Source organism: Hemicordylus capensis, chromosome 6 (genome assembly GCF_027244095.1).
Source record: "Hemicordylus capensis ecotype Gifberg chromosome 6, rHemCap1.1.pri, whole genome shotgun sequence".
NCBI classification, from domain to species: Eukaryota; Metazoa; Chordata; class Lepidosauria; order Squamata; family Cordylidae; genus Hemicordylus; species Hemicordylus capensis.
This window is the reverse complement of record NC_069662.1, coordinates 40,243,241-40,259,348: the sequence shown is the minus strand read 5'-3', so window position 1 is coordinate 40,259,348 and position 16,108 is coordinate 40,243,241. Positions and strand designations below refer to the sequence as shown.

At 43.8% G+C, this 16,108-nt stretch overlaps 1 protein-coding gene across 1 annotated transcript; it reads right to left on the bottom strand.

Moving 5' to 3' along the window:
* Positions 1-257: 257 nt before the first annotated feature.
* Positions 258-16,108, bottom strand: SNF8 (SNF8 subunit of ESCRT-II). Its single transcript, XM_053265936.1, has 8 exons — positions 15,949-16,108; positions 13,733-13,783; positions 13,124-13,262; positions 12,045-12,149; positions 9,334-9,406; positions 6,594-6,735; positions 2,560-2,634; positions 258-514 (listed from the first exon to the last, which is right to left on the bottom strand). Exons 1-8 carry the CDS (start codon positions 16,000-16,002, stop codon positions 377-379), a joined length of 777 nt encoding a protein of 258 aa, XP_053121911.1. The 5' UTR covers positions 16,003-16,108; the 3' UTR covers positions 258-376.

Sequence of the window (16,108 nt, the reverse complement as noted above, 5' to 3'; positions counted from 1 at the left end):
GAGCTTCTATGTTTTACATTAGTTTATTGCCTTTTCTTGTTAAACAGGAAATTATCAGCACCAGTGGAAGTTTCCTTCCTGAGACACACAGCCATGCTTGTCTGCTGTCTTGGGTTAGAGTCCGCCCTTCCCCTACCCCACCCCACAGTCCAGATCCCCATGAGTCTTATTTCAGGAAGAAGGGGGGAAAGCTAGTCAACAGAACATGTAATCCTTAAGTGTCAAATGTGCCTGCTGTAAACAGAAGCATGGAGGCCTTTTCTTATCAGCCTTATTTATTTTAAACATAATTCAACTTGATCATCAAACAGCAATAGTGCTGCCACTCCATTTATCTTCAAGAAGTTCAGAGAAGTCAGTCTCCTTTCCTGGGGTGTCATGGTAAAGCTTCCTTTGCTTCTTCTGGAGTGATTTCTTGAGAGTAAAGCTCTGTGAAGAGGGCTGGTAGCCAGTACTGTGGTTCTGCTGAAGCTTGGGTATCGAGCCAGGCCATTCCTTCTTTCAGCAAATGATCCTGTAAAAAGCCACAGAGTATTACTAGGGAAGGAAGAGCCTCTAATCAGAGGCTGTTTTCCAAAGTGGCCATTAGTCATGGGGGGTGGAGGAGCAAGCTGGCCCTAGCTTAAGATGTTAGAGAGTGGTCTTAAAAGTTGTGCTTGCAAAGGAGTGATGCAGAACAGCTGGAATCAAACAGTTGTCCAATAGGATTCAAGTTAATGGCCAACATGGTGCACAGTGGTACAGATCTCTAATGCTGCACCCCAGGGCTGTACTTCTAAAGCAGCCACAACACACTTAAGAATGGGCAGTAGCGCAAGGAGCAGTCTCCACATTGCCCCACAGCATTGCAGCTCCATAGCACTGTGTCGCATGTCAGCCAGTGTTAAAAATTTAATTTTATGCCATTTCAAATTAAGAGTCTACATCTCAGGTTCTCCCAGGATCTTTTCAAAGGTTACTAAGTGGCCAGAACACACACCAGCCTGTCCTGTGCCTCTCCCTTTGATATGCAGAATGAATTTATTTCATGTATATCCCCTTCTATAAAAGAACTCAAGGTGGCATATGCAGGGTTACTAGAAAGTCTCCCATTAGGTACTAACCTGCTTGGCTTCAGCAAGATGGCTGCATCTTCTGAGCATGCCCTGGAACTCTCAAGGTGAAATCCACAGGTGAAGCTTTTTTTTTTTTTTGCTCTCATTGCCCAAGATTCAGGAGCAGGTTTAATTCTCACTCAGTAATTGGGTAGAGTAGGGGTTCCCTCCCTTGGGTCCCCAGATGCTATTGGACTACAACTCCCATCCAGCTACAGTGAAGGCCCCTGGGGTAGAGTACAACCAATGCTCTTTTCTGTATATCCAAAAAGGAAGAGGGTAGAGACACTTTCATTTATTTTTTTTAATTTAGGGAAAGGACCTGAAATATCTCCAAGAGAAATTGACCCTCCATTGTGGCTATACCCTTCAATCTAAAATGTGGTGGGAGATATTTAGTATTAGTGCCTAACATGCTGCACAACATTTCATCTGCCTTGTAACAGAATGTGTGCACAAGTGTACTGCTATGCAAAATGCAAGAATTGCACAATCCATGCATTTTAAACAAGAGCGTACTTGCACATCTGCGCACATATTCTGTTACAAGGCAGACAGCGCTGTGTAGTATGTTCACCTATGATGGGATTCTTGCCATATATGGATGGATCATTAACCGATTACTTGGAATGGCTCTCAGCTTTCAAATGGAGTGTTTCTAACCCATTTCTGTAGGAAACGGGATGGGCAACACTTGATCTAGGCAGGTAAAGAGAGAAGCAGTATGAATGCAGCAGATACATAGAATGCCTTTCTGGTGAACCACATTCTGTTACCACTCCTCTTGGCATACAGAACACACAGATGAAAGTTTTGACTGAAGCCTAAACTACGTGTGACATTTAAAGCATTATGAGTCCTGACAGTCTTGGTTGTTCATTAATCATTAGTCACCCAAAAAGCACAGACTGGGGCTTTGTGGGTGAGGGGATGAAGTAAGAGCCTCCATTCATTCATTCGATTTCTATACCACCCTCCCAAAAATGGCTCAGGGTGGTTTACACGGAGAAACAACAAACAAAGTCCACCCTCTGCCACAGTCCCAATTCAGCTGCTATCGACCAAAGAAAGACTAAGCCCATCAGCGCAAGTTATGCCTTAGATTTCACATGCAGTTAAAGAATGAAGTCAAAAGGAACATTTTTGTAGAACACAAAGCACACACCGTAGAAACATGCTGTTTGCACAGGTAGGTTCCAGACCTCACCCAGACTACCAAAAAAGAATCCAAAATCCTCCCAAAATTCATTAATGTCCCAGAAAATACAGAAACACTCGCCCATTAGAATGAGACCTCAGAGAGCTAGGAAAAGCCTAGAGTCACAGAGAGATAAGCTGTACATGGGCTCACAAACTGCAAGCCCTTTTACTAGTATAAATATATGCATGCATAATGTGTACTCCCAATGCAATATTTGAGGTTCCCAGCTGACACATTTAGTCCATCTTTTCTTTGCATACTTACCAGCACCTGCTTGGCTCGCTCCGTCTCCCACTTTAAACTGGACTTGATTTCACTGATGGTTACATACCCTTTTTTCTGAAATGGGGTGGGGAGAAGCAAATTATTACAAAGGTTATTCGCCACGACTAAAAAGGGATGTTCAGAATCCTCTGGCCAGTGTTAAACTACTGAAGAGACATGTAATGCATGCCATTGTGTAGGCGAGAGTCTACAGCTGAGTGGTACAGAACAAACTTTTCATGAAGCAAGATGCAGTTTCATTCACCAGCATCCCTAGTTAGACATTACGTAGACAATAGTGAGTTAAAGAGACTAATGATCTGCACACTTTGCAGAGGTTACACCATCTCACATTCCTCTTCCTGCTAGGACAGCCATGTTTTCAGTGGCATGCAGAAGACAGGAAGTGTGCTGTTTATTTACAGGATGACTGTCCAAGCTGTAAACATATGGGGTGCATGTAGAGTTGCCATGCCCCCTGGAATTTCAGGTTTCACCTAGATTTTAAGCATCTCACCCAGATTGCTTACTCCACCCAGATTCACCCGGATTTCAGCTTTCATTAAAAAACAAAAAACAAAAAAAACTAAGTACTAGCCCTTGTAGAGCAGTGTTATGGAGCAAAATATGCAGTCACTATTCTGCTCAAAAATTATTTTCAAGCCAATGTACATAATATGCAAATTAGACACCCAGATTTGGAAAGCCAGAATATGGCAACCCTACGTGCATGCGTGTCTTTGTCACGATGGCAGTACCTCCAGAGCCATTCCTTCCCATGGCGGGGCCAGGGGCATAGCGAGGTTGGAATGCGCCTGGAGACGAGATTTTAAAATGGGTCCCTCACTGCTGATTAACAAAGGAGACTTTCAACCATGCAATGCGATCCTATGTATGTTTTCTCATAAATCCTAACAAATTCAGTAGTTTGCTTCCAGGTAAATGTGTAGAGAATTACAGCCTCAGGCAGCAAATCTAATCACATTTAGCTAGAAGTACTCGTACATTTCACTGAAACCTAAAGGACTTTGTAATTTTTTGTCATGAAACAAGCCACTTGTTTCATGACTTTTTCATAAGACTTTTTTGTTAGTTTTTTAATTTCAAAAATGTTAAAAACCACCAATTTGTCAAATCCACTTCAATTTAAATATACATATTCCTCCCACATCTTTCTGCTCAAAACCAAAGCCTTATGCCCAGTCATTCCAAGTGATCTAAAGGCTGGGGCTGAAATGGGGTTGTTTTTTTATGAAGGCAAAGGGCAGATTCTCCCATATCGGGGTGGAACTACTTTTTTTAAAATAGGATTTTTTTAAAAAAAAAAAATTCAAACCAGCAAATTCCTAAATCTCTGAATTAAATATTCAGAGTCATTTCAATTTGCCCTACCCCACCCCCCTTATATTAAAGCTCTATGGCAAGCAATCCCTAAATATTCGGCGGGGGGTGGGTGGGGTGGTAACCACAAAAAGGAAATCACATCCTATTACTAAGCCTGAGGAGTCAAAAGCTGGGCAGAGCTGTAGTGGGCAAGGGCAGCCAGCACTGGCTACCCTGCCTCCCTCCTTCCTTCCTTCCTGCTGGCACTCGAGTTCAGGCTTCAGGGAGGCCTGGCACGGAGGCCTCTCTGGAAGCCCCGCCCACCCACTGAGAGGTGGAGACTGAAGGGGCTGCAGCTGCTCGCAGGCTGCTTTGCTCCCCTGGCCAGAGCAGGAGGACTAGCAGGAGAGGGGACCAGCAGGCAAGGGGGACTGGCTAAAGGGCCGGGGGGCGGGAGACATTTGTCTCCCCTTGCCCAATGAAACTCACCCTGGACGGGGCCTTAGAGTTTTTGAGGGGAGGGGTTTTTTCCTCACCCGGTTGCTCCTCCTCTGGGCTCCTTGGGGTCACTGTGTCTCTCGCTGGAGGCCTCCACCACTTGCCCTCCAACTGCCCCTCACCATTGACCATGCTGGCCTTAAGTCTTGCTGGCAGCCCACACAACCCCCGCCCACTGTAATTGTGGCTCCGCCCTGCTTTATTAAGCTCCTTTCATCCTCGTCCCCTTCAGCTGCTCCCCTGCTCCGTTCCCTCTCTCCCGCCCTTCCCTGGGAGGCACCTCGCTGATGTCACCAGGAGGCGCCTTGCTATCAGCCTGCTTACTTCAGCTTTTGTTGAAAAGCAGTATATAAATCTTTAACCTCCCAAATGTGTACATTGGGGAGCCTTCCACATGAAGCAGCCCAAACGTACAGCCATATCAGAGGAAGTTACATGTCAGTCAGCAGCTGATACACAGCTCAGCATCCTGTGCGCATTTTAATGCTGCAGACAGACAGTTGCAAAGAGTGCTGTTGCACAAACACAGCTGTATGATGTGAGGTAATTCTCTCTAGTGGCCTACCATCACATAACTGTTTGTGCAGTTCCTGGGTTTGCACAACAGTGTCCACACAGTATTGAAATGCACAAGGAACATTGCACAGTATATCAGCCAGGGTGTCCATGCCAAAGCCTAAAAACGGAAGGCCTGCTCAATTTCTTCTCCACAAAACCAGCTCCTTTACCATTTCTTGCCACCAAGCCGTGATGACAAGGCTGCTTCCATTATTTATTCATTACATTTGTATACCTCCCCATCCAAAAGGGTTCTGGGCTGTGCACAACAACAAAAAAACCCGCTAATCAGTCATTTAAACACAATAGACACAAAAACAAATTTAAAAACCAGTTTAAAAACCACTAAACAATTAACATTTTAAAAGAGTTTTAAAACTCTGGAAGGCCAGACCAAACAAATAGGTTTGAAGGGCTCGCTTGAAGGCCCACAATGAACCCAAGCTATGGATATCTGCCGGGAATGCACTCCACAGCCCAGAAGCAGCTACAGAGAAGGCCCAGTTCTGAGTCACCACCAGATGTACCAGTGGTAACTGGAGACGGACCTCCTCAGATGACCATAACGTGCAGTGGGGATCATACAAAAGAGAGTGCTCTCTAAGGCAAGATGGACCCAAGCTGTTCAGGGCTTTAAAAAAAAGTAATAAACAGCACTTTGTATTTTGCCTGGAAACATATTGGCAGCCATTAATTATATACATGTTTCATTTTATAAATTTTAATCGGGTACATTTGTGTGTGTGAATAAACACATTGCTGAAGGGAAAAAGCACACATTGTTTTAAGATGCTGCACATAAGCGTTGATAGTAGGACTTTTTGTTCCTTCTCTCTCATACAAGGCGGAATGCCCCCAAGATGGCATTAGCTGCCTGTACAAAGGCACATAGATTAAATAAATAGATTAAAGATCTGCTGCCCAATTAAATTGGAGGCAACTTTTTAAATTAACCAAAAACGTTTTAAACCGATTAACCGGTTAATCAACTGCAGCAGTACAGAAGTAGGTGCAAAGAACAGGTGAACTGTGAACGCTCAGCAGAGGTCATATCAAATATCTTAGAATTCCTTATTCATAGACAGAGGCTGTCAATTTCAGAGAACAACTTTGACTCAGTTCCTAGAATGACCTTTGAATTGTGTTCAAAAGCCCTCATACAGTGAATATGAAATATGAATACCTGTGTTTCGATAAAAAGAAAGAAAAGTAACTTTCATATTTAAAATGTTTCTAGTCATTGTTTTAAGAACACACCACTGTCCGTGGTTACAGCATTTGTTTGCCAAGACAAATGCTGCACTTGTGGACAGATTCTTCCAGTGACTGTAACATCAACCAACCATCAAACTGTCCACAAGTAAACATTTGTCTCTGCAAACACTAACCGTGGACAGCAGGGGCAGAGCTCCTGAGCACATCAGCTCAGGGGTGGGGTTTCCAAGCACACTCTTGGGGATGCTGTACATGAATACCATGTTCCCCACTTTTTAAAGCTGCATGAGCAAGTTGTAGCTGTGGTTCAGAGCTAGAATTTAGCTACTTGTGCAGCTTAAAATGGGTGGCACAGACATTCCTGGTAAAGGCATAAGAACAGCTAAAGCCAAAAAGACATCCCAACTTCATAGTGACTTGCCCTCTCCCAGCACAGGTACCTCAGCAAGCTGTATCACAACTGTATGGTCCATGTTCAGTTCAGCCGGCACGGACTGGATCAGGTATGTTCCACCAACAGGGAGGATCCCAAAGCCATTTCCTAGAACTTTCAGCTTCTTAATTGCTCGGATGAGGTCGTCCCTGAGGAGTCAGGGGAGGAAGAATGAGTCTAGGGGGTGATGCCAGAGCACCAGCATCCTCAACTATGTCCAGGGCTAAGTGCTGACTGTGACCAGTGTTCCCTCTAGGGTGTGTGTGCACACTCAGACATTTTTTTAATGTCTGCTCAGTTAATTTTAGATCCCGCTCAGGTTGAATCTAGAAGGTCCCAATCTGAATGCATGTGTGCACACACTCTTTTGAAACCGCCACCCAGAACAAAACTTATTCCGCACACAGATGAAAAAAAATTAGAGAGAACACTGACTGTGACTCTACAGAAGCATAGAAAACCCACAAAAGTGTAGCACTGGGTGCAGAACTGATTCCCAAGAATCTCAGTTTTCTTTAAAAAAACAAAACACAGAACATGGCTAGGCTCACACAGTCACAAAGATCCTGGCTAAAATATAAATCAGGATGAATGATCCCAGTGGAACAGATTGTGAGAACCCAGAATTTCAGGGCAAGACTGGCCAAACCAGCCACCTAATGGCACAGTGAGGAAATGACTTGATTAGCAAGCCAAAGGTTGTCTGTTTGAATCCCCACTGGGATGTTTCCCAGAATATGGGAAACTCCTGTATCAGGCAGCAGCAATATAGGAAGGTGCTGAAAGGCATCATCTCATAAAACACTGGAGATGGCAAAGGTAATCCCCTCCTGTATTCTACCAAAGACAACAGGGCTCTGTGGTCACCAGGAGTCGACACCGACTCAACAGCACACTTTACCTTTACTGGCCAAACCACTGCAGTTAACCAGTATTTAATCAGCATAGATAACCAGGATCCTTATGATGGTGTGAACCCAGCACAAGTTTCTAGTTCTTATGGCTCTGAGGATGACACTGCCAGGCAGGAAGAGCTGGTGTGGTATAATGGCTAAGAGATCATGTTGCAAATGAGAACATCATCAGTTTGGATCTCACCTCCACCATAAACTCATCCAGAGGCCTTAGGCAAGACATGCCCCCTCAGCCTTAGCCACCACCCCGCACATCTGCAGTCTGGGAACAATAATATTAGGTTATCTCACGAGCTTATTGTAAGGATGCAATTGGGGAACAACCATGAGCAGCTCAGAGCCTCATCTGGTATCCCAAATGGCTTTGGAAAGTTCCCTCTGACTGCGCAACCTACTCTCACCCATGTCAGAGATTACTGTGAATGCACATGCTGGGGTGGGGGAAGCAGGATTGTGTCCAGCCCCTACACATGCACAGCCTATCTGAAAAAGCAGACACATGTACAAACTACATACTGTACATGCAAATCAGGAAGTCTTGAGTAGGCAGAATTCCCAGTAACTTCTGCAGAGCCCGTGTAGGTACCGTTTGCGCATATGTTGTGATTATACATACCACATATAATCAACTTAAGGAATTCTCCGCCACAAATTGTGGTGACAGCCAATAGCCTAGATGGCTTTAAGAGGGGTTTAGAGAAATTCATGGAGGACACGTCTATCAATGGCTACTCATCTGAGGGCTCTAGGCCACCTCCAGCCTAACAGGCAAGATGCCTCTAAACACCAGCTGCAAGGGAGTAGCAATAGGAGAGAGCATGCTCTCAGCTCTTGCCTGTGGGCTCCCCAGAGGCATCTGGTGGGCTGTTCTTATAGGCGCTCTCAGACATTATGCTGAATGCCCATAGAGCAAGGCTTCTCAGATTTGGATCCCTAGATGTGACTCGACTACAGCTCCCATCGTCCCCTTTGGCTACTGTGGCTGGGGATGGTGGGAGTTGCAGTCCAACCATCGCTAGGGATCAAAGGTTACATACATACATATTTTTATTTATGGTCCATGGCAGGGTTGAGCATCCCTGCCATGGAGGGAGAGCCAGCAGGCAAAACCTCATTTCGTTCTCTATGCATATGTAACATCTGATCAGTCCTCAAGGTAAAGCACCCTACATGATGCCCTGTCCTATGGCTTCTCACCATAGGACAGGGTATCCTGTCCTGCTGCCTACTTATACTGGTTACACCACTGCTAACTGAAGAGCCATCCTTTCCCCCTGCTCTATACCACCTCTGTGTCAGCCAAGCACCACCCTAGTTTCTTCCTTATTATTTTATTATTACTATTAATTTGATTTCTATACTGCCCTTCCAAAAATGGCTCAGGGTGGTTTCCACAGAGAAATAACAAAATAAATAAGATGGCTCCCTGTCCCCAAAGGGCTCACAACCGAAAAAGAAACATAAGCTAGACACCAGCAACAGTCACTGGAGGTACTGTGCTGGGGATGGATAGGGTCAGTTACTCTCCCCCTGCTAAATAAAGAGAATCACTATGTTAAAAGGTGCCTCTTTGCCAAGTTAGCAGGGGACTCCTTCATTAACAGTAGAGGAATCTTCCCAACTAAACCTTGTGCTTGAGTTGCTTCACTTATTAGATTTTTCCAGTGCTTTCCCCTGCTCTATCCTACACCACCCAAAACCTTGCCAGCAAGATTTCCACAACCACAGTATATTATGCCAATTAAGTTAATTGGATCTGCATAATTTGTTCCTTTCACACTTTGTGGGATTACATTGTTTCAGGGCCTGCACAGTCTTGAACGCAGAGCTTACTGGCTGACGTCTTGAGCGAATTTTCCTCTTCCCTTAAGCACTTGTTGGTGGAGTTCCTCTAACGTTATTAACCCTGATGGGAAAGAGGAAGCAGGAAACATGTTAAGGCATTGCAACAAGAGATATTGGCTCACACATTGTGGGTAGAATATACAAAATAACTCTGCCCTTAAACACATGCAAGTGAATGAAACACAAAATACTTATATTTAAAAAGGTTCTCTTCTAAATGATGCATCAAAAATTTTAAGCAAAGTAAAAATAATCTATCATTCCATTAAATGCTTCTGGATTCCTGGGTGACTGGCTGTTTAAAATGGCCCTGTTCACAACTCAACATTATCAACCAACAGCAGGTCATATGTAAAATTGTGAAGTTATAACAGAAGATACAATTTAAAACATTTTAGGTATTCATCTAAGACTTTAAGATAACTTAATGGATCACTTAATTTATTTAGGAATATTTATATACTGCTTTTTAAAAACAAGTCCACAAAGCAATTTACAGAGCAGAGATGTTAAAAAGCACTATTTATATTTTGCTTTGCATTTTTGATGTTAAAATGTAGCTTTCAATATCAACATTTTTTATTTATTAGTATGGGTGGAATAACTTTTAAAGATGGATTTCCACCCACTCCCTATACTAGTGACTTAAGTGTTCTAACTCTGTGAGGTAATTCACACAATCAAAAAACTGTGTTCGACCCGGGTTTGAGAGCACAGCTCCGAATTTTCGATTGTATGGAAGCAAGATAGGAGGAAAACCTGGGTAGCTTTTCCTCCTACCTTGCTTCCACACAATCATTCACTTCTACCCAGGTTTTCCTCTATCCTTGCTTCCACATAACCAAAAATTAGGAGCACATGCGGCTCCCAAACCTGGGTAGAACACAGTTTTTGACTGTGTGAATGACCTCTTTGATTGTGTTTTTGGAGTGGATTGATTGGCAAAGCTGTATGCTTTAAACCAGAGGTCTCCAATCTTGGGTCCTCAGATGTTGTTGAACTACAACTCCCATCCCTTTGAACATTATGGCTGGGGATGATGGGAGTTTTAGTCCCACAGCAGCTGAGGACCCAAGTCTGAGAACCCCCAGTTTAAAATAATTCAGCAGCATTAGAACAGGGAATGCAAACCATCAGACTTGCAACTTAGGGTGCATCCTTTCATTCCATTTGTCTCCCACACATTCAAGATATAAATCTGGACATTGCAACATTTATAACAGGAGAGAAAGCTAAAGGTAAAACAAAAAGGTAAGATGGGAGGTAACAACTCCCTTTTTCTTAATAGAACATTGACAAGCAACCTCTGCAAAAAGGTGGGAGGTGCACGGGAGTTTGCAGGAGGTTTTCTGGTGGGGAGGGAAGTATATACATTTTTTTAAAAAAGGAAACTGCTCCATATTAATCCTGCTATTAATCCAAGGGGGACAGCTGCTCCCTTGCCTCCCCTGCAGATGTCTGTGGATGGGTGGAAGTGGAAGTCATTGCCTTTTACTTCCTGTCATGACCTGGTCTCAACCAGCCCCGTGAACTTAAGCTTCACTGCCAAGTAGACTTTTATATTTTCTCTGGCTGTGTCTACTGAAACAGCTTTCCAAACCCCTGTTTCATTCAAAGCTAGGTAAGGTGGAAAGGCCCCTAAGTGTGAGGTGAGGAAAAAAGATAGAAGCTACAGTTAGATAGATAGAGAGAGAGAGAAATTTTACTTTAAAATAGTTCAGTGTAAAACAGTAATTCCTTTGGAAGGTTTAGTACAAGACAGCAACCATATGTGCAGAAGGAACAAATAAAATAGGAGAAAAATGCATCCAGTCTAACCTGACCCCTAATACTGTGTCTTAAGCTATAGTCCTTATCAGGAGTTTTCTTATATACACCTTCAATTAGCTTCTGCAGTGAGCATGGCTATTCCCCTTTCTCAGCTTCAGATATTGATCTTCCTTTCCAGTACTGGAGGTTCAGTTCCAGACTGATCCTTCAGCAGCTTTGAGGGTGATTCAGGTCTCAATAAAATTTCAGCTTAACTCTCCCAGTGACTCTTCAGCTCTAATTTAAGCAGCTTTTCTCACCTGGCTCTCCCACTTTTCAACTCTTCAGTTCTCCTTTCAACTAACTCTCTGATGCAGGCAAGCCTCCTTTTATTCTCTTTTTCCTCTCTAAATTTATCTAAACCAGCCAATCAGGACAACTTAAGTTCCATCCATTATTTTACAACATACCCAGTCAAATCAGGCCCTCTCTTCGCTCCAAAGGTTAACTAATAAAACTCTTTTCCCTCCTAAGCCAAACTGTAGAATAGGAGCTGTGAACTTTTGATCCCCGAACAGCTTTTTAACTCTGAACACAGGGAGTAAGCCAATACATTCGCAGTATAGAAATCTGTAACTGAAAAAGAGGATGTTCAGGCCTCATTCTCTCACACCTACCTGCTCACCTCTTGCTCTTCTTTTCATCCAGAGTACTGGATGAAAAAAAAGGGCTTTCAAACTTTGGCCTAAATCAAACAAGAGGAAGAAGCATTGCATGGGAGATAGAAACATGTGCTTTAATGTTTTCGAAAGACTCTTTGAGTGCAGCTGGAAAGCTTCCAAGAACTGACAATAACCATAGAAGACAAAGGCAGGCAATAGGAAGAACTGCAAATCCACCCTCCACCCCACCCCACCCCACCCCCACAAGTTTATGGATGCTGTCCTCACCTCCATTTCTGTGCTTCAGAGCCAGACAGACCTCAATAATCTGGACACCTAGCTCATAGTAGAAGTCTCCAACCCCCAGCATTTCAGACCAGAAGCCTTTACCAGCTACCGAAAAAGAGCAAAAAGGTAGGTGTCAACATATCAGCAACAAAAAGGGCAACACATTTTTGAAGACTCACAGCAATTCAACTTTGCAGCTATGGGTTATTTTAACGTATTTATTTTAAGAGAGTCTTAGGCCTCATCTTTGGAGGATGTTTGTTGAAGAATCCAGATTCTGCCTGTAGCTTCCAGAAGTCACAGGACAAGGCCTTCCCCATCCAGTACCCTAGCAGCGATTTCTAGAACCTGCCCTCTGGGGCAATTTTATATTTGCCAATGAGCAGTCCATGTGCACCTCCCTACCCTAATCTAGTCCTCCTTTATGCTGGGAATTCATTAAATTAAACTTGTGCTTGAACAAGAGAGAAGACTAAAGGGCGATAAAGAGGTGCAGATAGACCCTTTGTCCTGAGTGCATGAGCCAAGCAGGAGGGTTGCACAACATGGTCCTATTGAGAATCAAGTCAATTCTTCCATGAACAGGCACTGCGTTCAGAACAGGATGGATTGTGTCAGGCATATTCACCTATTTCAAGGTCTTGTTCTAGAACTTCTGAAAGCCACAGGCATGTGTGTGTTAGCTTGGTGCAGAATTCTATCTAAGAATGCACCACTGAGAGACCTGAAAGGCCAAGCTGAAGACAGATCATCCTGGAGAGAATCTATCTATGTGTTCAATAAGAGTCAACATCGACTTGACAGCACTTAATCAATCAATCAATCAATCAAAGCATACTCACAGCCCTAGGACTGAGATGATACCTACTCAGGAGGTATCAAAACATACAATATATAATCTCAGGGTTATAGCAGTTTTTGGGGAAGCGATGCTACTTTTCTTTCTTTAAAAAAGAGAAGAAAAGAAACCAAGAATATAGAAGATCCATCAGAGGTGCCAAATATAGTAGGACTGGCAGCAATATGTAGAGTCTGCCAGGAATCTTTCCCCCACAGTCTGTGCCTCTGCCATTTCTTACAGGCGAGTGGATCAACACCGATGGTTGCACACATGTCCTGGAACTGGACCCTGAACTGGGGGTTTTTACGGATCTCTTGTTTGTGTTTGCTGGCAAACTCTTCAAGGTTAGTTTTAAATGTGTCTAGTTGCTTGGACATCTGTAGACAAAGGGAAGAGAGAGGAGAAACAGGTTAGAAATACCGATTAGAAATACAGCACTCTGCTTTTAAAGCTTCCAAGGCTTATAACAGACCAAACAACTATTGGAGGTCATTTCCGAGAAGAAGCAATTTATGATAAGCTTCTTTGCACCCATTTTGTCTTCCTAATAGATTACACACCAATACTGGATTAGACAAATGGATCATCCATTTTAGAATCCCGATTACTGACAGCAGCTAGTTAGATGTTATGGAGAAGTTTGCAACCAGGGATGATTAGTAACCAATGCATTTTTTCTAATCCTTTCCCCAAGCTGTTGATGCCCTGACCATCACAACATCCTGGGCAATGAGTTCTACAGGTAAATTACACATCACACATAGAAGTCTGAGCTAATGCAAGAGGAGCCCTCTATAGTCACACAACAGCCATCCCTCCAAGAGCCAACCTCGATTTCCCACCTCACCTGGGCTAATTGGTCTTCCGCCAAAACTGTCCCACGTTCCTTGTATTTGGCCTACCAAAAAAATTAAAAATTGTTTTGTTAACCACAGAAGTATATAAAAACCACACTTTCCCCCCTCCAGTATATATTTCTACAGGTTCTAAGGTCATCACAGAAAGTCATTATTAGGGTGCCTTGTGCACTTGAGATCCATCTAGCAATCACCCCAAATGTGGCTTTCTCAGTTGTGGCAGATGCAGAGCCATATTTATTCCACTGCAGACTTGGCAATCTGCCTTGCCACATGTCTTTAGGCAACTTCTTAGCACTTTTTAATGTTATCAAAGCCCTGAAGTTAGCAAAATTATTCAGAAAACCTTCTGGCAACACCTTGTTATTCTCCGATGCTGCATAAAATGTTTGTGGCAGTTTTACAACTGGGTTCTGGGTTTGTTTTTAATTAAGGTTTTGTTTTTGGATCATCTTGTATTTTCTGGTGTTAACTATTTATTGCACACCACTTTGGATGGAAAATGCAGTATACCCAATTTACAAGGAAATAAACATTTCACGTACAAGCTATCCCTGTATTTCCTTTACCCAAGATACAACAGCATTATTCAGGAAACAAGTCTTGGAAGGAAAGGAGTTACACAGGAGTTGCCCAGTATTCTTTCTAAGCATCCTCTGGAGCTGAGGTTCCCAATATTGGCTCCCCAGAAGTTAGACTACAACTCCCATCATCCCCAGACACAATGTCCTTTAGGAGTTTATAGCAACTGTATCCCAGCAACATCTGGGGAACTGCTGATGGGGACCCCTGTTTTAGGGGTTCATTGCAGCTCTAGCTTGGCCCAGTAGTTGATCAGAGGAGTCAGTGGTTGGTTGGGGTAAAAGAAGCAGGTGAAAGTTAGCAACAGGCAGTCCCAGAGCAGAATCTTGGGAGTTGAAACCCTAGCTCAGTAGTAGAGCACCTGCTTTGCATGCAGATAGTCTCAGATTTAAGCCCTGGAATCTACAATGCCAGATTGAACAGCTGCCTAACACTGAACCAGAGCTAGCATGATGTGGTGGTTATAGAGTTTAGGGGAGGTAAAAGGTAAAGTGTGCCATCGAGTCAGTGTCAACTCCTGGCGAACACAGAGCCCTGTGGTTGTCTATGGTAGAATACAGGAGGGGTTTACCATTGCCATTTCCTGTGCAATATGAGATTATGCCTTTCAGCACCTTTCAATATTGCTGCTGCCCGATATAGGTGTCCCCCAAAGTCTGGGAAACATACCAGCAGGGATTCGAACCGGCAACTGGCTTGCTGGTCAAGTGATTTCCCCACTGCACCATTAGGTGGCTGACCCGATTTCAAATCCCAATTCAGCCATGAAACTCACTGGCTGATTCTAGGCCAGTTATTTATCTCCCAACCTAACCTACCTCACAGGGTTGTTGTGAGGATAAACATAAACATAACCATGTACACCACTCTGGGCTCAGGGAGAGCAGGATATAAATGTAAAAACAAACAATACAAACCAGAGCATTGCTCAGCCTAACTCAGTACTATCTACATTACAGTCAAATCAAATCTTACCTTTATTTTGCTCTTATACCAGCACCTACACTACAGTAACTGGCTGCCACACAGTTTCAGGTAGGGAACTTTCCTAGGTCTAGCTAAAGATGGTAGAAATTGAATTTAGGATCTTCTGTACACAAAGCATTTGCTCTACGACTGAGCCCTCCCAAATTCACCAGCATCTCTACATAACAAATGCCAGAGCTGAATCCTAGAAAATGGGGAACAAACAAGAATACCTTTGGGGTATTCTTGGGGTATTCTTGGGGTATTATGGGGAACAAACAAGAATACCTTTGAAGATATGCAAAGGGCGATTTCTTTACTCACTCTCTAGGGAGTAACCTCCATGCAACACACCAGCACTTCCTTCTGAGTAAATATGCTTAGCACTTAAGGTTGCTAACTTGACTGAAGCTATCCCTGGAGATTTGCTTCTCAACATTTCCTCCAACATTTTTCACAGTTATCAGGCCATTAAAATCTCCAAGCCAGCTTTCAATAACTCTCTGGGATGCTGATTCCCAGAGGACTGGAAACGATGAGCTGTCCTTTCCCTGGTGACCGGATGCATCCTCCAGATAGGCGCTGGAGCCCCACTGCCAGAAATGCATGCCCTGATCCCCTCGCCCTGCAAGGGCCGAGTTGCGAGAGGAAATCTCACCTCTGCCAGCTTCTTTTTGGCGATGGCACCAGCCCCCACCCCCCGGCGATGCATTTTTGCGCCCGGGGAGGGAGGTGGGTCGAGAGGAAGATGCAATGCCTGGATCTAAGCGGCTTTCCTGAAGAAGAACCAGGAAACAACAGAAGGCGGGGCAGGGAGA